Source organism: Nicotiana tabacum, chromosome 4 (genome assembly GCF_000715075.1).
Source record: "Nicotiana tabacum cultivar K326 chromosome 4, ASM71507v2, whole genome shotgun sequence".
NCBI lineage: Eukaryota > Viridiplantae > Streptophyta > Magnoliopsida > Solanales > Solanaceae > Nicotiana > Nicotiana tabacum.
The window spans coordinates 18,231,719-18,254,491 of NC_134083.1; the positions used below are offsets into that span (position 1 = coordinate 18,231,719).

Consider the following 22,773-nt stretch of genomic DNA (forward strand, 5'->3'; position numbering starts at 1 on the left):
CGAACAAACCTGAACAAAGAAAAAGAATCAGGTACGAATAACAACACTAACACTTCATACTTAGAATATTTTTTACAAAGGCTGCACGCCTACAAAAAGTACACACAAGTCTACGGCTAAACAAAAAAGAACAACTAATCACCGCCTACAGCTTGATCGCCTAGACCGTCTCCACCTATCTCCTCTCCATCACCAACGGGATATTCATCCTCATACCAGGAAACCCGTTCGATTTGATCCATGCTAGCATCCTCCCCGTCGTCGTCGGCTTCCGGTGTAGCGGGATCATAGCCACAAGCAAATTGAGATTTACATGACTTAGCATGAGCGTCCTTGAAGGCGGCTTCTGAAACAGCCATTGTCTTCATCAGATCCCTGAATATATCCAGCTGGGCCTCGGCGTGAATCCATTTCTTGTACAAATCCCACGGAATATCAGAAAAGGCAGAAGTGCGGGATGAGGATGGATGAGCCAACAATTGCGCCTTCTCGGCCTCGAGAACTGCAACTCAATCACTAAGGCTCGAAGCTTCTTTCTCCAGCTCCCCTATCCGCTCATCAAGTCGCTCCTCCCTGAGCCGGGCTGTCTCCAAAGCATTCTCCCGCTCAAAACGAAGAACGTGGATCGCGATCGTGAAAGCCTCCGCCTTTCTCGCAGCCGACAACTAATCCAACTTTGCCTTCTCTAAGCCCGCCTCCTTATCAGCAACCTCGCCACTCAGAGCGTCCACTTTGAGTTGACACTCCTCGAGCTCGGCGCGCAATGAAACCACCTGGGCTTGAAGATCGGCGCATTGAGCCTCAGCCCCCTTGCTCACCTCGAGTTATTCTTCTTTGTCCCTTAACGCCCCCTCGAGTTTGATGCATTTTCTGATGACCCTCACCAACTCGTCATCCTTCTCCTTCAGTTCGTCGTGGAGAACCTGGAAATTGCTGCTCCCACCAAGACGTCTACAAAGCTCACAGTGTTTATCACGGTACTCGCGATACTTCCGCTCCATCTTTTGAAAAATGGCCTTATGCCTCTCCTCCCGCCGGGCACTCACGGTCTCCAAAATCACGGTCTAAAAGAAATACAGAAAACGAGGAATAAGAACGAAACTGAGCTCAACAAGAAAAAAGAACAAAAAAAATCAAAAGGCTTACCCTAAGAGCGAGGTCGGCTATACTCCTCGACAAAGTAGCATCCTTCAGTTTCTCAAGGGTTTTACCCTCCACATCGGAACAGATGGGACCAAGAGAAGGGACCACGTCCTCGGTATTCACCAGCAAATCCCGGTCCAAGGGGATCGCAATGGTCCGCGTGGTCCCCTCCAATCTCACCTCAAGCCGGGTAAGCCCTTCCCTCATCATCCTCACCTCCTCAGCATCCATATCGGAGCCCGTCTTGTAACCTTCTTCGGCTATTCTTTTCCCCTTTGTGTCAACCCAGGAAGAAGGATCCTCGGCTAGTAGTGAGGCCGATGGCTCATCCTACCGCAAGGTGTTAGGGACTCTCGCCTACGGCCCCTCAAAATCCATCACGACCTCAGGGAGAGACGTACCCTCATCGGCCCCCAATGATGGCGGAATCATGGGCGGTGACTCGGCGTCGTCTCCAAGATCTATGGTCGCCGTTTCTCGGATGACAAAATCCTCCATCACCGAGCTCCCCGCACGGACAACTCTTTCGCCGACATCTACAGATCGCCTCTTATAGGGAAGCAAATTATCACCATTTGGCGACGATTCCTCTTCATCGTCATCGTCTATTAGATGATGCAGAGGAGAAGTTGAGAGTTCTGTGGCAGGCTTAGTCGATGACCGAGTAGACCTCACAGTGGCAGAAGGAACAGAAGTCGTTTTCCTTTTGCGGAACGCTAGAGTAGGAGCCTTCGGCCTTTTTGAAGCCTCGGGCTGCAAAAGAAAAGTTAGAAGACTGTCACTTCCTGCACAAAATCATAACGAGCAGGCGACCATGAGGTCAAAACGGCATAGACAAAAGATAACAAATGTATAGATAAATACAGATAGACAAACTCACCGGTCGCTGAAGGTGATGGCCCAAATGTTTTGATAAACGTTGCCCATTCATGAATCCCCATTGTGAGAGGAAAGACCTGGCTGACCCAGTCGTAAATGTACGCAACCAAAGGAGGGGACAAAGTCTCGACTGCAAGGAAAAGATGGAATGTTAGACTACGATTAAAACGGGCAAAACAAACGCTTGGCAAGAGATACTTACGGGCATAATTCCAAGCCTCAGGGAATCCGCTCGCATTGGCCACCACGTCCTTGGTCTTGACGAAGAAGTAGCTGAGCCAGAACTGATGATTTATTTTGTCGTCCATCTTCACTACCAAACTTTTACTTCCTCGGTAACGAAGATGCAGCATCATCCCCCTATAGAAACTAGGGGCGAAGAGGTGCATCAGGTGGTGAAGAGAGATCCCACGGCCAGCCAACTACGCATATTTCGTCAACATGCGGATAAGTTTGTAGATGTAAGGGGAGAGTTGGGCCGAGCAGACGCCGTAGTAGAGACACAATTCCTCCGCCAATGGGAGAAGAGGAAAAAAATAGCCTACATAGAATGGATACGCATAGAACGCGCAATACCCTGGGCGGTGTATCTGTACCACGTAGCATCCCACCGAAACCAAATCGATGTGAGTCATAATTTGAACTTTGCCCTAAATTCAGCGAGATCGACCTCATTCATCACCGATTCCAAGGCCTCAAAGTCGTCTTCAGGTAACTTTGAAAAGTAAAATCTAGTCTTTTCACTACGAGGAATTATTTCCTCCACCGTAGGAAATCTATCATCCTCAAGGGCAACAGAAACACCCTCGCTGTGAGGGGGGCATACGTACCGCCAAGGGGATAAGGTTAGTCTCCATACCGGAGCCAGAGGGTGCGTTAACCATATTCTTGAAGGAGGATGTTTTAAGAATAGGAGTTGGAAGCAACGAAGATCGCTGGAATCAGGAGAGTGGACACACAACGACGAAGCAAAAAGAAAACTAGGGTTCAATATGGATAATGAAGGAAAGAAACACAGGGGATTCGATATTAGGAGAATGCAAAACAAATACAAATGTCCTCAGATCCCTATTTATAAGAGTTCAAGCACCAAGACCGAGAACTCAGGCCATCATTATCTAGCGCAGGTATCGAAACGGCAGAGGCGCAAGAAACAACGCAAAGCGTTGGAAAAATGCGTCATAATGACGCATGATGTCATGATGTCATTCTGAAACAGTGGATCCCCAAAGTTTGCAACTCACGAAAAGTCATGTTGCCACCTCGTCTAAAGCGTTATTACCCAACTTGCTCGCCCAATTTCGTTAACTACGACAAACAGAGTCCGCTCATCAAGGTCATCCGAGCTCGGCCTTAATAAGCGGAGGGACTAACTGTATGGGCCAAAATATGTCTTCATAATATTTAGCATAATATGGCATTAAAAAAAAGTTATCGGTCGAGCTCTCTCAAAACGCAACGAAGTCAATGGCCGAGGTGCCGACATGAGCCGTGGTCAAGATATCGACAGAGATCGCAGTCAAGAAGTCAACAATGGTCGAGGTCAAGATTGGCTATCGATGATAAGGCTTGTAACGGCTAATTTGTCAGGATAGGGTACTGAAAGAAAATATTCTAGTGAATATTTCCTGTATTTGTACTATTAGGATTTCCTAGGAAAAAGGCCCCAGATATATAGAAAGAAGAGACAATGATAGATGCATGTAATATTGATTGTGATAAGAACACTTTTGAGAAGATGACTCTCTCTCGGGCAAAAAACACAAAGATTACCTTTTTACAAAGATTCTTATTCATATATTATTCCCCATCTTTTCATCAGATCTGAGGATTGTTCATGCGAATCTTGGATCTGTCTGTCATTCATCATTGTTAGGCAAAATATTCGTCTCATACATCCATTATTGGATGAATCATCCTCCTTATTTAATCAAATGCCATTTATTGACATTTATTGTTAGTTATATCATCCTTAATATTCTTGCTTTAAGAGTATTTTACATTTGTTGTCACCAATCATACACGGAATTTGTACTATCTACTATACGTTTTTGTACTTAATATCTAGAGTTATTACCCTTAGTTAAATTTAACCCCGTACTATGTGAATTTAATAGTTTAACCAGAGATTTTTTTTTTTTTGGTCAAGCACGAACCAACCAGAACAAGGATTAACTTCCAATACAATCATGATTCTAGTTTAAAATTAGATACATCTCGAAGTTGAAAAATAGTTAGAGGATTTTACTACTTCCTCCGTCTAATATTATCAGTCGTGGTTACTAAAAATAGCTGTCTCAAATTATTTATCATTTTAGAAGTTCAATACAAAATTAATTATCTTTTTTCTTGTTTACCCTTAGTAATAATTATCCTTGAAGACTACAAACACATCAATTATGACTATCTTTGTTTAAATACCAATGAAAAAAGATTAAATATTAAGATATGAATAAGGGTAAAGTAGTAACAATCTCATTCTAATTAATTTTTTCTTAAGGTCGTGTACAAGAGAATATATTCTACGGCAAAGGTCCAAATATACCCATGTACTTTCGAAAATGGTCTAAGAATACCCCTCGTTATACTATTGGGTTATCTATACCCCTGAAGTCATACTTTGGGTTCAAAACTTCAAATATACCTCTCATTTAAACGGAGGGACGCGTGTCATCATCCTGTTGGTCAATTCTAAATATCTCCTAATTAATTAAAAAGACTCATTACCCATACCCGAAAAGCAATTTTCTAAAACATTTTTTTTTTGTAAAAACTGAAAGAAAAAAAAAGCTGAATTTCTTTTACTAAAAATTGAAATAAACGAAAATAATTTTTTTCCAGTTTTTACAAAAAAACTGCTTTAAAAAAAATAAAAAATATTTTCTAAAATAATATTTTTGTAAAAACTAAAAAAAAACTGAAAAGTAATTTTCTAAAGCGTGTAAAAACTAGGAAAAAAACTAAAATAAACTGAAAAAAAACTGATTTTTTAAAGTAAAAACTGAAAAAAAACAAATATTTATTTTTTTCAGTTTTTACAAAAATATTACTTTAGAAAATTGCTTTTAACTTTTGTTTTTAGCTTTTACAAAAAAATTGCTTTAGAATTATTTTTCAGTTTTTTTTAAAAAAGCAATATTTTTCTAAAAACTGAAAAAAACTATTTTCGATTTTTTTAGTTTTTAGTAAAAAAAAACATTAAGTTTTTTCCAGTTTATACAAAAATATTGTTTTAGAAAATTGCTTTTCAGTTTTTTTTCAGTTTTTACAAAAACATTGTTTTAGAAAATATTTTTTAGTTTTTTTTAAAGCAGTATTTTTGTAAAAACTGGAAAAAAAATATTTTCGTTTTTTTCAGTTTTTAGTAAAAAAAAAAATCAGTTTTTTTCCAGTTTCTACAAAAAAATTACTTTAAAAAATTATTTTTTGGGTATGGGTAATGGGTCTTTTTAATTAATTAGGAGATATTTAGAATTGGCCAACGTGACGATGACACGTGTCCCTCCATTTAAATGAGGGGTATATTTAAACTCAAAGTATGACTGCAGGGGTATAGATAACCCAATAGTATAAGGGGGTATTTTTAGGCCATTTTTGAAAGTAAAAGATATATTTGGACCTTTGACGTTTATTCTATCAATTATGACTATCTTCTATATCACGCAAACGTTTTGCTACCAAGTACTAACTTTTATCTTTACTAGTTACTAGGCTGCTTTTTAATGTGTCATAAACTCAAGATTGGAAAAGCAAAGCTATCTTGTTGTACCTACGGTTAGGAAGATAGAAGCCAAGTTTGTTAGGCAATACTGCCAAATATTCTTTATGTTCTAAATCATTTGACAATTTTTCTTATTTTAAGCGTTTAAAATATGTGGCACCGGCATTCATTCAATAACAAGTAATTGGGTGAAATTCAAAAATAGTCAGATTTATAAGTGATAATTTAAAAATAGCCATAATTTTAAAAGTAATCGAAATTTAGCCACTGTTTTTGTAAAGATAAATCTGAACAAAAACAGTGTTCAAAATCCGAAAAATATTCCAGCATAATATACTGGAGTTTCAGTATAATATACTGGACTTCCGGCATAATATACTGGAGTTCCAGCATAATATAATGGTCCAGCATAATATGTTGAAAGTTCATACACAAGTGCTCCAATCTCCATTATATTATGCTGGAACTTTCTGTGTGTTGGAATTCCAGCATAATATGCTGGAAGTTTATACAAGTTCATACACAGGTGCACCAATCTTCAGTATATTATGCTGGAACTTTCCGTGCTGCAACAAAATAGTGGCTATTTTTCAGCGACTATACAAACGCTGACTATTTTTTAATTATCAGTCCAAAAATTGGCTAGGTCATGCTATTTTTACTATTATCGGGAGAAATTCAAAAATAGCCAGGTTTACAAGTGGTCATTCAAAAATAGCCACAGTTTCAAAAGTCATCGAAATTTAGCCACTTTTCATGTAAAGATAAATCTGAACTAAAATACTGTTCAAAATCCGAAAAATACTCCAGCGTAATATACTAGAATTCCAGTATACTTTACTGGAACTCTAGTATATTATACTGGAGCCAGCAAAGTTTAACGGTCCAGCATAATATGCTAGAAGTTTATACACATGTGCACCGAACTCCAGTATATTATGCTGGACCGATCTCTGTTGCAGCAAAATAGTCTATTTTTTAATAACCAGTCCGAAAACTGACTAGCCCGTGCTATTTTAACCTATTATCTATTAAACTGCTTAATGGGCCAGAAAAAGTGTCCAAAGTGACATCAAACTTTACAAGCATAACCAGGCTGCAAGTAAATAATAGAAAATTTTACCTGTCTCAGCTAAATCTATAGTTATTAATGAATAATAACTATCTTTTAATTAAATTATTTTTCATAGTTACAATGAATTTTCAATTTACCCATCATAGTTATACTAAATACACGAAATTATTTCACTGTATAATCTTTTCTCTCAACCCTCTTTCTCTCTTCTCCCTCAACCCTCTTCCCTCTCTCTTCTCCCTCGGCAGCAGAGAAGTCACCGTCGGCCGTCTTCTCCGGCGGAGTTCTACGAAGCCCATCTAAATAGCCGCCTCTTTCTCTCTTTCCACGCATCACCACTCTCAGTTGTATACCCCATTCACCCTGAATCACCCTTAAATACCGTCGCCACCCACCATCATATCCAGATCTGAAATCACGAAGTTGCGATCAATCCATTACCCGCGGCGAAAACTATGGAGTAGGAAGTTCGGAGGTGTCACCGGATCTAGATTTAACGGAGATACCGGAATCCATGGCTTCTTCTCCTTCTTTGTATCTCACATATGAGTGTATTCATCTGACCTAAGACTTATTCCTCCACCACTACTTTTCACGCCGGAAAAAGAAGTCGCTTTTTCTTCTCCACTGCCTTTCACGTCGGAAAATCATTGTATAAATACATTGTATTTTGTATTTTCGTCAGAGATCTAAAGTGTATTTTGGATTTTCGTCGGAGATCCGACAAGGTTTGATTGTATTCTCCATTTTTAAATACAATGTATTTTGTATTCTCGTCAGAGATTTGACTATATACGTTATTTTTTAGTTAAATACTGTTTATTTTTAAAAGGATTTGAATGTATTCTTCATTTTTTTAGTGTAAATACAGTGGTATTTTGTATTTCGCCAGAGATCCGACTGGGTTTGATTGCATTATCCCTTTATAAATATAGTGTATTTGGTATTTTTGCCGGAGATTTGATCAGATTTGACTGTATTCTTCATTTCGTCATTTTTTAGTATAAATACATTCAAATACAGTCGAATATGTTCACCCTTGCCACATTAAATAAGGTCGGATACAACTGAACAGTATATTCAAATACACGCGAAAAAAAAATAAAAAATAAAAAATAAAAAATAAAAAAACACAGCTGAAGAGTATATTCAGATACAGAGAATTGTCCAAAACTAGCTAAAAAACGTAAATACATAAAATATAGCTACGAATTGTTAAAAGCTCCTTAAAAATAGTCATTTCTAAAGTTCCCCTAAATAATATGAAGGACCAATTTCTGCATGTATTCAATCAAATAGGAAAGTTGATAATATCAAGGACTACGTTTTCAAAAAATTTAGGCTAATATACAAGAATCAGTCTAGTAAATGCAGGCATAAGCAGAGACAATAATAAAACCAGCATATCACCGCTGACTGGAAACAAACTGTACAAATCAAAACTAAAAACCTGCTACTAATCATTTCTCCGTTACAGTTTCAGCTACTCCATGTCTAAATATTCCTTTTTTAACTTTAATGTACGCCACTATAAAGATTACAATGTCCCCTATGCAATCCCTATTTCAAGAGTTATTTTGAGCGTTTTCTGCTTTGTATTTTTGAAGCTCTTCCTGAGCACGGATCAGCCTACATATCAAGGAAATACAAGTTTCAATGCCAGCAGATATAATCTTCAATATAAGACACATGGCATTATTGGGTAATGATGATACCTCCCCTGCAAGTCAGTGATTTCACTAATCAATTCCTTTTCTTTGTCATGAGCAACCTCCAGCTACAAGAAACAGAGGAAGGGCATATACTTTATAGTGATACAGAAAAAAGATGCATAAGTCGCTTAAATGGTTCCGATTGCAAAATGTTGGAAAGACGAATGCGAACTCATACCAGCGATTTCTCCACTCCAGACGAATTTGATAGCATGCATCCAGCATCCACTGCAAGGTTGGCAGAAAAGATAAAGTGAAACCAACACAAAGGGATGCGATGTATAAAATTCAATATGAATTGATTGTTCATACCTGTAGAGTCTCCAAGGGCCACTTGCCTCATCAGTCTAAGAATACTCTCCTATTGAGGAAGAAAAAACGAAAAGAACCATTGGATAAACAAAACTGAAATATAATGCGTCATATTTGTAGATCCGTTCTTACCCTTTGAATAATATTTGCCTCTAAAATACTCTGCAACGTTGGAAAATGGGCTGGGGTAAGTAGATTTGATGGAGTAGCATCAGGTGGTAATGGTAGAGTAGCAGCCAGATTTTGTGGAATCACCTACATGATCCATCGCATTTTGTTTAAGAAGTTGTAATAGAAATTATTATTAAAAAGGAGACAAAGATGAAGAGATACAACTGTTACATAGCCACAGCAATATCTATTTAGTCGATGTTAGGTATAAATATAAGCTACATATTATCTGAAGAAAATAAAGAATTAGCTTACAAGCTAAGCATTTAATGAGCAAAAGAATATGTTCAGCCATTAGAAAAGGTATTTTAAAAAAATGAGGGAAACTAACCAGCATGCTCTGACTCTTTTGTAGCATTGGAGATGCACCTACCTGTAGGAAGAAATTAATTCTTGTGAGGCAGGTATATCAATATGTGTGTATGATATATATATATATTGCAATTCAAAAAGCTAGTTGTGGTTGGTTATATGAATCCTCTGAATCTATTAGACTACTTTTATGTTGGCCATCAACTTACCATAACTGACCTCCTTTATCTGGGCCTAGGAATGGCTGTGCTTTGCAAAGCTACCATAGGTGGAGTATCTTAATGATATTGCAAGATGAAAACTAAACGGTATACATTCACCTTTTCCAAGTCGATATTCTCTGAGGTAACTTTGAAACGTCCTCTCTGCTGAACAACATGACCCTTAGTCTTCTCATCAAAATCTTCACTGCTAGCTGCTAAATACAGTCTTGATTTAGCAAGAAAATATTAAACCAAAAGAAAACAGAATATGCTAAAAAAAACTATTTCTTGAAGAAAACAAATCTACTGAAAATTATTTGTTAAGATCAAAAGGCCATGTAATATCACAATAACTTGCCTGGAGTTCTAGAATGTTTACTGATTACTTCAGCTGGCACATCATCTGCTGTTTGAAGAACAGAAGCCCCATTGCAACTGGATGCATTTTGGAGTTGACTTCTATCACTAATCACAAAGAGAAAGCAATTTTAGGGACTTGGAAAAAAAACATGGCACTACGTAAAATAGTGGATTCTACAAGCTAGCTAAGCATGTTGACTAATTAAAAGTAAAAGGAAATCAAAAGTCAATTTAAGCAACTTAGATACCGATACACATTTAGATATCGATACCCTCCCCAGACCCCACTATGTAGAATTATACTGGGTATGTTGTATACACATTTCACAATGCACAAGCAAAACAAGATTAAGAAACAAAAATTGAAAACTTAAAGTAAATGGTGAGGGTTTCACTAGAATTCCATTCTTTTATATAGTTGATTCCCTTAACGAGAGGCTGGAGGTTTGGAGACAGGCCCTTGAGTCTAAGGGTTTCAAGTTGAGCAGGACTAAGACGGAATACTTGGAGCGCAAGTTTAGCGCGGAGTTGAAGGAAGCAGGCATGGAAGTGAGGCTTGAATCACAGGTCATCCCCAAGAGAGGTAGTTTCAAGTACCTTGGGTCGGTTATCCAGGGGAAGGGGAGATCAACGAGGATGTCACACACCGTATAGGGGTAGGGTGGATGAAATAGAGATTAGCATCTGGAGTCTTGTGTGACAGGAAAGTGCCACCGATACTCAAAGGTAAGTTTTATAGAGCGGTGGTTAGATCGGCCATATCGTATGGGGCTGAGTGTTGGCCAGTTAAGAACTCACATATCCAGAAGATGAAAGTAACATAAATGAGGATGTTGAGGTGGATGTGCTGGCACACTAGGATGGATAAGATTCGGAATGAGGATATTCGGGAGAAGGTGGGCATGGCTCTTATGGATGCCAAAATGCGGGAAGCGAGGCTCAGAAGGTTCGGGCACGTACGGAGGAGAAGTCTGGATGCCCTAGTAAGTAGGTGTGAGCGGTTGGTTTTGACAGGTACGAGAAGAGGTAGATGGCGGCCTAAGAAGTATTGGGGAGAGTTGATCAGACAGGACATGACGTGGCTTCATATTTCCGAGGACATGGCCCTTGATAGGAAGGTATGGAGGTCGCGCATTAGGGTTGTAGGTTAGAAGGTAGTTGAGCATTTTTTCTACTTCGTATCGGTGTGAGGCTAGTCTGATAGGGTTTTGTCTTCGACTACTAGTGGTTAATGTTGTGTTCACACTATTCTCCTGTTTTCATTGTGTCGGGCCTTATTTCTTGGTTATTGTTATTGTTTTTCATCTATTTTCTGGTTCTTATGATGCGGTCATTATTTCTTGGTTTTCTGTTGATGGTACTGATATAGTGTTTCTTTTTGTCGTCTTGAGCCGAGGGTCTTTCAGAAACAGCCTCTCTACCCCTCGGGTAGGGGTAAGTTTTGCGTACACACTACCCTCCCCGGACCCCACTTGTAGGATTTTACTGGGTTGTTGGTGTTGTATATAGTTGATTCCCTAAAATTCTATGAATTAATAAAGAACAAGCTTTAATCCAATGAATCAAACCAGAAGGCAGACCATGCTCCAGTTTAACAAGAAAGAGCAAATTTCAATGTAAAAAAATCTTTGATTAGGTTCCTCTTTCCTCGTGCAGTTTACCTAGCTGGGCTCACCTTTTGCTTTTTAGAAATTCTTGGCAGAATCTTCTGCTTCGTTATTCAACTAATATTATTCATAGTTGTTTCACTCCTCAACAAATAATTCCACATACTAAAATCTTCCTAATACAAGCTTGATGATGTCAATGGTCCATGGACGCCCAAAAGTAACAGCAAAAGAGTTGGGATTAATAAGGGTCCAAATGGAATATCAAATGTTCCAAAATGTAGACAGCTTCCAAATGAGGGAGGAAGCATTTTGAAAACTCACATTTCATTTCCTTTTAATCAAAGGATGAAGTTAATTATCACTTCCATCCACCAGAATAAAATCAAGCAGAGTACTATCTCCGTAACAAAACTAATTGATTAGCTAACAGCATAAATCGTCAAAGTATTTGCTTGGAGCAAGAAAGGCTAAATTTAACAAGTCAAAGAAAATGCTAAAACATATTGTGCACTAATGTTTCATGAGGGTAAAAGTCAAATGTAATTCAAACAGCAGCCCTATAAGTATATAGAAATACCTCAAAAAATGTCTAAAAGATTGAGCAAGTTATGTCATACCTCTGGCGAAAATTTATGGGCATGCCCTCAAACAATTTGGCATCAGCCACTTGTTCACCTTTTCCCACCAAATTCATTTCCATGCGATTCTCATAACATGGCGAAGAATTCTGTGAAATGTGAGGTTCATGAACTGAACTAGCAATGCTTAAATCATCATCAGATTTCTCGCACTTAGTTCTGAAAAGTTAAAAATAAAAATAAAAGGAATGTTTAGCTACTGATCCTAGCAAACATACCAATGTGCTCTTATTTAGCATAGCGAAAACATGATACAAGAGTAACGGTGAAACTCTAACATAGCATGGAGGACATACATGCTATAAGCCACATTCTGGTTGGCAGGTGAAGGAGGGGCAGATAGATTGTTACTGTCCTGTTGAGAGATGTATTATATTAGGAGAAACCCCAAATTGCAACATGTCATATAGAATAAAGTAAATCACGACATACAAAATCGGTAGCATCTGAATATTGACTTGAGAAGGAGAACTGATGCTGAAACTTGTGTAGCTGTTTCCCTGGAATGTCAAGCCCAGACAGTGCATTCGAACTCCCACTTTGGTCCTTGTCACCAATAATTTCCTCATCTGGAATCTAAAAGCAAAAAGATTTTGAAAAGATAAAAACACAATGCTTGGGAGTTGATTTTGTTTCACTTATTAAGAAATTTCCAATCTGGACAATCTAGACTGACTTCATCCTCTAACAAGTTTCACAAGGCGGAAATTTTTATCATTTGAAGAGGTCAAAAAAATCGAGCTTGAGAAACTACCCATTAACCAAGAACCTCTATTTGTATACATTGAGAAACTAGTACATGAATGAAAATACTGGGGTATGTGTGCATCAGAAAATTGATCTACGTACCAAAGAAGCCTGTGCCTTCAAATCTTCAAGGTTAAAGTTCCAGCTGCTAATTCCCCGTTTGTATTCATTCTGCACATAGTATTGAGTCACAGTAAGATCCAATTTGCAAAGATGAAAAGGGTTTTTAAAATGATGCACCAAAATGAAGGTCTGAAAATAGAAAATGAAGCAAAAAAAAAAAATGAGAGGAAAAAAGTAAGAGAAACATGGCATGGAACAAGTTCTAAAACTTGTATCACTGCTTTAAGCATAATTCTCTTGTATGTTGCTTTCCTGCGAGATGAAGAATAATTTATTTTTATTTTTATTTTTTAAATGATAACAGGTTTCATTGATATATAGATAAATCTCAGCTCCAAGATAGTGCTGAGAGAAAAGGTCCCTAGTTACAAGACTTCCAAAAACTAAGAGATTGATGAACAAAAACAAGTGGTGAAAAACAAGTCTTGTGGCATTTACAAGGACCAGATGAGATCAACTAGGGAATCTGCATCTTGTACTAAAGCTTCTTTACACCAAAAGTGAAATAAAGATATACAATTCATTTTAATCTTCTATTCAGGATTTGCTGAGTCTTCAAAATATTTGGAGTTCCTTTCCAACAAAATAAATTATTTATTTTCTCTTTTAAACTTGGAATAGGTATTCCAAAAAAATAAAAAATAAAACGAAATTTGCCTCGGGGTTTCCTGATCGAAGTTATCAAACAATTACCTCGGAGTTCAGAAATTTCCTGTAAGTTGACAATCCTAATAAATAAAGGAAGTTTACTTTCGCAATCGCACAAATGGAAGATTTGTTAGGATCTAAAAAGTCAATATTTTGTGACTGTTGAAAAGGCACTACCTTAATAAAAAAGCACAAGATATTTTCTGGTTAACTAAATAAATTCCCTCCAAAAGTACTGCTTTCTCTGGAACCTGCTAGTAACCTGTTTGTGCCTAAGCTCTTGAAATGACTTTCCTGTGTCCATCTTGTATATCAAACTTAAAAATAAACAGTGGATATATGACATATCAATTGGCATGAACTGGTGAGCCTAGTCGTATGAATTACTTGCCTCTGTTAAATCCTGTCTCCTTCTTGTTTGTCATATTTATTTTCCATAACTAAGCAATTTCAATAGAAAAACCATTATATTGCTTAATGCACGCTTAACGTAAACATGCAAGGTATTCATTATGTTATATAAAGCAATAAATTAAAAATAATATGTTATACAGATATCAAATCTCAGTTTTCTCATGAAATTGGTTATGACACAGCAAACCTGTGATATTTCTTCTTTCTGCCCATCTGGTATCTTCTTCTGTGCTAGCATGTCTTCTTCTTTCCTCTACAATTAGGTTAGAAAAAAAGTCTTTTTAGCATAGAAATGCTGAAGCAATATTATCATCTAGATTATCATGTGGTTCCAAAGAAGGAAAGCGTCAGATTGTGGCACGACAAATCACCTTCAATGCCTTCATGCGATCTCCAAGTGCTGGCAAACCCTCCAACAATGTTCTTGCTATATAATCATTGGACCTTGCTTGCTTAAAGAAAGGATGCTTCAGCAATTTTTTGGCAGAAGGTCGTTTTGAAGGATCTTTCACCAAGCAACTAGCAATCATTTGCTTAAAAGACTACAAAGGCAACAGAAGTGTAAACAGCGTGCCAATAACATTATCAGTTAATAATCAATGCTATCCGATTACCTTCGAGAACTTCTTATCCCTCTCATAGTCAAGGCCAGGGGGTGCATTTTGCAATGTCATTAGCAAGACCTAATAAGCACAAAATATGTAATGCATTAATATTTCATAATAAGGACTTCAAGAGAAGAAATATATCATGTCACTAACAATATTCACCTTCATCGGAGGATATTTTGAGAAAGGAGCATGTCCGTGAGCAAGCTCCAAAGCGGTTATGCCAAAGGACCAAATATCAGCTCTGTCGGTGAGAAATGAGAATGGATAAGAAGAAGAAAAAATGAAAAAGGGCACTTCCATCAGATAAAAGTACACATTCTGCACAGAAACATTACTTGAAATCATAACCATGCAATTGCTCCATGACCTCAGGTGCCATCCTGTAAAAGAAATCTAAATTATGGAAAAACATTACATGCAATATGAGCGAATCTTCATCAGTATTTTTAACATCTTAGTTTCTAGATGCACACTGTATGCATGCACTTATTGTCACATGTCCACAGTAGTTAGGACCACAATAGATCAAAAGTTCAAAGCTTATCAACCATCAAATAAATCATGAAAGCTAAGTAGATAAAACTCTACAAGCATTCTCTTTGGTTAGAGCATACCAACAAGGAGTTCCGACAAATGTGTTCCGCATACGTTGCCTATCACCTGAATCAAATAAATAAGCAGAGACACCAAAATCTCCCAACTTTATTCCACCTCGTGAATCAATGAGAATATTTCCAGCCTGCAATAACCACAGAAGTACGTCATAAACCTAGGCATGGTAATGGAAAAGTTAATGTTACTTAGCAACATTTGGGTGTTCATGCAGCTGATGCCTAATGTGAATAAGATTTGTCCTTTGTTATACTTACATGGGATCTTAAGTGGAACAGGAATGCTATAGTTTCTTGAAAGGAATCCATGTTCAAACCAGTGTTGTGAAAAGCGAGCGCTTCCTCGCTTAAAGCGAGAAGCGAAGCGAGGCGAGCCATCGAACGCTTCTGTTAGCTGAAGCGTAGCAGGTTTAAAAAAGCGCTCGCTTCCCATTAAAAAGCGAGAAGCGCAGATGCGAAGCGATGCGTAAGAAGCGATCGTTTCTCTGTATTACAGGGCTGCCAACCTATTTAATTAAAAAAACTGTTCTTTTTTTAAAACATCATCAACGAGCAGCAACAGAGAAAGAAAGAGGCGACCTAGGGTTCAAGTTCTCTACACTTTTCAACTTCAAGATCATCAAGTTTGGTCCAAGTATGTGATTTCTTCTTCCTCCTCCTCCTTCTTCTTCTTCTTCTTCTTCTTCTTCTTCTTCTTCTTCTTTTTCTTTCACTGTTTCAGCGTCCAAATAGCAGCGAAATGCTGGCGAATTTTTTTTCCCTTCAGTTTTTCTTTCTCATTCTTCTCCTCCTCTTCTTCTTCATTTTCTTGCACTGTTTTTTCATTTGAAATGCTGCCCAATTTTTTCGTGTCAGTTATACTTATACTGCCCTTCTTCTTATTTTCATATCCTTTATTCTTAGTTCTTATTGCCTTTTTTATGTGTTATGTAGTTGTTCTTTTAATGGCCTTCTTCTTAGGTGTTCTTAGTTTTTCGTTTCAGTTCTTTCTTATTTTAATATATATTTTTTTAAAATTCCGCTTCACTTCAAAAAAGCGAGCGCTTCGCTTCTCGCTTCTCGCTTTAAGCGAAAAGGGGCATGTCGCTTTTCCTCGCTTCACGCTCTTCACAACACTGGTTCAAACTCGAAAGAACAACAAATGACATTTACTACAACATTCAAACACATGTACGTATAGATCATGTCTAGTGAAGCAAGTTTCAATGAGAGTGCCAAGACAAACATCCTATTAATATCATTAAATCAAGACTTGTAAAGCTGAAACCTCATGAATGTGTATGTACTGTCATCCAACGTAAGAAGATCAGCCAATGCACGGAAATCAGTAATGGGTTTAAGTAACAATTGAACTTACTTTAACATCACGATGGATGAAGCCATGATGATGAAGATATTCCAAACCCTTTAGAACTTCCCGCAATACTGTTGCAATAACAGTCTCTTCAAACCCATCCTGATGAGCAGCCTTCAGAATGTGTAGACAGGAACCTCCAGCCATGTAAGGCATGACAACCCACAGGTTATGATCACTAACAAAGGAGCAGTGTGATTTAAGAACATTGGGATGATCAACTAGGACCATTGTTTGTGCTTCACGCGAGATGTTATTCTGGATATAAATAAGAAGAAGAATCAGCAATTTGCTTGATCCAATAATAAGATTATCATCAACCAAATCAAACAAAATGCACACTTAATTACTCCTTTCTCATAGATATCTAGTTTTATCCTTGCTACTAATAACCTAAGCTTCTATCAGCTAAAACTAGCAAGCATTGAAGTAAAATATTAATTCACTGCTTGAAACTACTTTCATTCATGGATAATTTACCGCGAAACAATCTATTGAATTGGTTTATAAAGCAGGTATAAGCTAATTGTTATGTCTCAGCTCTTTTCACAGAATGCTAGCATGTTGTATGAAATAAATAGTTAAATCAAAGGCACATATATACGGGAAGTTGATAACCAATCAATAAACAACATAGCACATGATAAGTTTTTTGAATAGGATCTCAGAAAGCGTGATTTCAATGTAAATAGTTAAATAGAAGAAGCGTACCAAATCGGAATTATCGCGTTCGAAGTCGAGGATTTTGATGGCAACGACCTCATTGAGAGGAATACATAAAGCACGATGAACCGAGGCACTCACTCCCTGCCCTACCTCCTCGTAAAGCGTGTAATGCTCCGGCCCAATCGGATATTTCTTCTTATCCATTGTCCAAAATCAGAAGAAAAAATATCCCAGAGAACAAAATCCTTCTGACTACTGAACGTCAAATAACACACAAATGCAGCTCGCCGGCGATCTACAGATCCTAATTCTACACAAACTCCTCTATCACAATCACAAAAAATCAAAATCAGGCGAATTTCAACTTTTATCAACAAACAGAGCCTTTAGAAGAAAAAAATGAGAAAGAAAACTCACGGGTATCAAGTTCAGATCCATGGACTAGAATTAAATAAACATACGGAAAAAGGCAAAATATGGTAACCAAAGCAACCGAAATTATGATATATAAAGAAAAAAAGGGAAAATTTAAAAAAGGAAACCTTTAAGTATCATATATCTGTATAATGATAATGATAAAGCAACGAGAAAAGAGAAAAAGAAAAGAGTGAGAAGAAAGGAAAGGGGAAGGGGAAGAGAAGGATTGTCTTCTCCGTTTTCTCGTGAGTGAGAGAAAGCGCGCCTATCGGATCGCCGCTCCAACAGGAAGGAGAAGCTTTTTTGTATTGCACAAATCCCGCCACTTGTTGTGTTAACACTCGACCTTTTCCCGCATGTTGGATATTTTTCCCGTATTCATGTACCCTGAGGGTACGATTTGGCCTTCTAATGGTACAACTACCTCAAGCGATTGATACGGGATTTTTTTAGATTTATTTCGAATGGATGTCACGTGAGAAGCGCGTGCCTTCTGTTTTCAATATACAGCTCAGTGATGGCCATTACGAGGATTAAATATATAGCTCGGATTGTCTTTTAACATAATAATAATAATTGCCCACAAAGTCTTCAGATTACATTTCGATTACACAGGAGATTGAGCTGTAATACTACCATATTCATTCGACAGGAATACATCATAATCGCATTAATTTATATGCACTTCGATTATTTTATCGTTCTGTTAGATAAATTTCAAGTAATTATTCACGTCAAGATACCAAGACTTACGACTAGATTGTATTTGTTGGATTCAATCTATAGTTCTCTGCGATCTTTGTTTTTCTTTGTCTAACGATACTTTATTTTCTTATGATACGTAAATGAAACTATTTTAGAAAAATAATTTGTACGAGGAAAGATTACTAGGGAGGAATAAATAGTACTACTAGAAGATACCAGGGTGCCAACTTCATTATTCTTGTAGTTGTTTGATTGGGATCCTTAGAGATTTTTTGACTATCTTATTCAAAGTGTTTAAAAATGGTGCTAAAAAAAAAAAGGAACAACTATAAAGCAAAAGTGAACAATTTTGATCAGTCAAATGATGCACATGAACAAATCATATTTACTCCACGTGGGACAATGTGTTACTAACTATTTTATTTGAGAAAGAAATAATTTTTGCAAAAACGAAAAAATATGAAAAAATGATATTGTATAGTCGCTTTCAAAATAATAGTCGAAAAATATAATTTTTTTATATACATATACATTTATGTATTTTATATACAAAATTTATATAAATTTTGTATACTTTTGCGGCTACAAAATATAAATAGTTTCGGCCGCGGCTCAAAATGATCTTTGCCCAAAAACTTTTCTTTCTTATTCTTCAAGATTTTCCCGCAAACACCGTTATTCAAGTCTTCATTCGTTCATGGTCTATGTAGAAAGACTTAATTAAAGAAGACACAATTGAATAATTTTCAACTAACTTTCTTCGTTCACTGTGTACCTATTTATACAATTTACCAGTTGAGAGAATAAAATAATAAAAAAAGAATCCTATACAAGTGTCTAAATAGTATTGGCCAAAAGAATAACAAAATAACTAACTATGGAATCTTATACAATGGGTTGTGGTAACAATCTCACGTGACAGTAAAAGGATTCAGAATAGGATCCAATAATTTATGTCTATCTAATTCCTTAGTTGGACGGTTCTAATTAAGCCCAACATAATTTGATCCAATGTTCTCCAAGTTTCCACGTATCTTATTTAGCTGGGCTGAAGGATAAGATATACATCTTCTTGTATGAGACCCAAATGGCAGATTGCCCATTCTCAAACACATCGAACATTTACCTTCTTCATATGCTCGATTAACACCATCGTTAACACCACCACCACCCCTCGGGTTGGAGTGGAGAGAAGAGACCCTTAGCTTGCCAAGAATGGAAAAATGAGAAGGCCTGACAAGGTTTTGGTGAAAATATCGGTGAGCTGTGAAGTAGATGGAACAAAATTCAGAGAAATCAACATAGAGAGAAATTGTTGGCGCACAAAGTGACAATCGAGCTCCACATGTCTGGTGCGTTCGTGGAAGACAGGATTGCGAGCTATGTATAAAAGCCGCCTAATTATCAGAGTGAACATGAATTGGGAAAGCCGAAGGTGCAGATAGATCTTGAAGAAGACGATTCAACCAGGTCAATTCAGCTACAAGGCGCTGCATTGAATGATACTCTGCCTCCGCTGAAGACAAGAAGACGAAAAATTGCTTTTTGGATTTCCATGAAATGGGGGAACCTCTAAGGCTTATGAAGTAGGCACTGGTGGATTTTCTGGAGTCAACACATGAGGCCCATTCAGCATTACAAAAAGCAAGAATGGAAAAGGAAGGATCGCTGCTCATAAAAAGACCCTGGCCCTTCTGTGCGGAGAAAACGAACGATCCTAAGCGCAGTTGAAAAATGAGGAACATGAGGAGTTTGCATAAACTGGGATAGATGTTGAACAACAAATGAAAAGAATTGGCCTAGTATGTGTCAAATAATTGAGTTCCCAATCAAACGGAGATAACAAGTAGGATCAGACGGTAAATCACCATTGTCAGCGAAAAACTTGCAATGATGGTCTAGAGGAGAAGAAACGGGTGCAAGATGATCACAACTAAACTCAAAAAGGAGGTCAAGGGTGAATTTGCGTTGACTGATGATAACTCAAAACGGGTGCAAATCTTTGACCTTAAATTCATCATTCAAAAAATCCTTTAACTGAGCAGTCTCTGAGGGATTATTCCATGTAAGTAAGATGTCATCGACATCTACAGCCACAATAGAAATAGAATCACCCGACCTCTTAAAGAATAGGGAATAGTCATTGAGTGATGAAGAATAACCCTTAAAATTCAAAGCAGCACCAAGTCTAGCATACCACTCTCTTGAGGCCTACCGCAAACCATATAAGGATTTTTTGAGTTTACAAACAAGGTTAGGATTGGTAGAAGGCATCCCAGTAGGAAACTTCATGTAGACTTCTTCTTGTAACTCACCATGTAAAAAATCATTGTTGACGTCTAGTTGTGAGATAGGCCACCCCTTCTCTACTGTCACATCAAGTATTCATCTAATAGTGGTCATTTTGACCATTGGTGAGTAAATTTCATTGAAATATATGCCATCTCGTTGGATGTCCCCTCGAATGACCAAACGTGCTTTTAACCTCTCAAGAGTACCATTTGATTTGTGCTTCACCTTGTATACCCATTTACAAGGTAAAGCCTTCTTTCCATGTGGTAATTCAACCACCTCCCAAGTCTGGTTTTGCTCCAAAGCTTCAAGCTCAGAAGCCATGGCTTTCTGCTATCCAGGGTGCATAATAGCTTGAGAAAAACTGAGTGGTTCAGTGATATTGGAGATAGAATTGAGAAGCTGTTAATTAGAAATAAAGAGAGCTGCAAAGGGAGATAAAATAGGCTAATGGGATGAGTTAAGCAGTCTACAGTTAGGTTAGTTAGATAAATAGAATTACAAACATAATTATTCAAATATGCATGCATGTTGTGTTCCCTATGCGAACTTTTAAGAGCAGGGATAGGAGAGGGAGATGTAAGACTGAAGATAGTAGGTGTGAAAATAGGAGAATGAGAGGAAACAAGGGAAGTTGGGTCAGGAGTAGAAGAAATATAGGGATCATGGACAGTAGGAATGGAAGAAACTTTAGTGAACATAGGGGTTGAAGAAGGGAGAGAAGAAAATGGGCAATTAGTTTCATGAAAAAGAACATCTCTGAAAAAAAACACCTTTTTAGATTGTAAGTTTAAAAGCTTATACCCTTTCTTTCCTAGTGGATACCCTAGAAAAACACAAGACATAGCTCTAGGTTCAAACTTAATTCTATTGTGTGACAAAGTAGAAGCATAGCAAAGACACCCAAATCATCTAAGGAAACTATAGTTAGGAGGCCTGCAAAAAATGAGTTCATAGGGAGTTTTTCCATTTAGGATAAAAGATGGGAGTCCGTTAATGAGAAAGGTAGCAGTAGATAAGCATTCTCCCCAGTAAATGATAGGAAGTTGGGATTGATATAATAAAGCCCTAGAGGTCTCCAAAAGATATCTATACTTCCTCTCAACAATGTTGTTTTGTTGAGGGGTAGCAGTGCAAGAAGTCTGGTGGATAATTCCCTGTGAAGCAAAGAAATCAGAGATGGTAGAACCCCCTCCTAACTCTAAGGCATTGTCAGACCTGATGGCTTTGACCTTAGAATTAAATTGCTTTTCTACCATAACTAAAAAATACTTTAACATTGAAAAAATATTGCTCTTGGCACTCAAAAAATAGGTCAGAGTCCCCCCACTATAATCATCAACTATGGTAAGAAAGTACTTGTAGCCATTGTAGGTATGTGACTTGTAGGGGCCCCAGGTATCAATGTGTATCAGTTCAAAATTAGCAGTAGTCTTGTTAGAGCTAAGGGGGAAGGCAATCTGGACTGCCTTGCTAATGGGCAAATGTCACAAGTGCAATCAGAATTAGAAGTTGAGGAAATGAAACTGATATTCTTCATTGCAGAAAAAAAAATGTGGACCAATCTAGTGTGCTATAATTTTACATCAGATTTGCTGCTTACAGGAATAAAAATTAAACTATAATTTAAAGTACAACTGGTAGGTAAAACACTAGACTTAGAAGCTACTGTAGTGCTGAAAATTTTCTGAAGCTGACTAGGAGAAGAGTTGATCAAGTAAATACCATTCCTTGCTTCACCAAGAACCATAAGGGTCTTCACTAAAAGGCCTTGCATAAGACAACAGGTAGAAGAAAATATAAGATTGTATATCAGTTATTTACAGAAAATTTGTATTGATATGAGATTAACCCTAAATGAGGGAACAAAGAGCACATTATGTAGGACAAGATCAGGGCAAAGAGTGACAGTTCCCCCACGAGTGACCTTAACCCTGAAAGAATTGGGCAAGTTAATGATCAAAGGCGATGGCAAAGGGACAAGAAAGGTAAAAAAATTCTGAACATGTGTTCAGAAGCCACTGAATCTATGATCCAAACATTTAGTAT

The 22,773-nt window shown here is 37.4% G+C and overlaps 1 protein-coding gene across 1 annotated transcript; it reads right to left on the reverse strand.

Moving 5' to 3' along the window:
• Positions 1-8,078: 8,078 nt before the first annotated feature.
• LOC107780947 (serine/threonine-protein kinase BLUS1) lies at positions 8,079-17,978 on the reverse strand. The gene is made up of 21 exons (XM_016601571.2): positions 17,728-17,978; positions 17,356-17,634; positions 16,648-16,902; positions 15,294-15,418; positions 15,015-15,059; positions 14,839-14,920; positions 14,683-14,751; positions 14,440-14,610; positions 14,256-14,321; positions 12,986-13,054; positions 12,569-12,712; positions 12,433-12,491; positions 12,116-12,295; positions 9,887-9,993; positions 9,646-9,740; positions 9,345-9,386; positions 8,975-9,097; positions 8,843-8,891; positions 8,709-8,758; positions 8,534-8,595; positions 8,079-8,447 (listed from the first exon to the last, which is right to left on the reverse strand). Exons 2-21 carry the CDS (start codon positions 17,512-17,514, stop codon positions 8,384-8,386), a joined length of 2,016 nt encoding a protein of 671 aa, XP_016457057.2. The 5' UTR covers positions 17,515-17,634; positions 17,728-17,978; the 3' UTR covers positions 8,079-8,383.
• Positions 17,979-22,773: the final 4,795 nt, after the last annotated feature.

Coding starts and splice junctions, on each gene's coding strand:
- LOC107780947 (XM_016601571.2), bottom strand. CDS start 17,514: ATGGATAAGAAGAAATATCCGATTGGGCCGGAGCATTACACGCTTTAC. Junction 12,713..12,985: donor TGAAGGCACAGGCTTCTTTG/GTACGTAGATCA, acceptor TTTTGCTTTTAG/ATTCCAGATGAGGAAATTAT. Junction 9,994..12,115: donor CCCATAAATTTTCGCCAGAG/GTATGACATAAC, acceptor CTTTGTGATTAG/TGATAGAAGTCAACTCCAAA.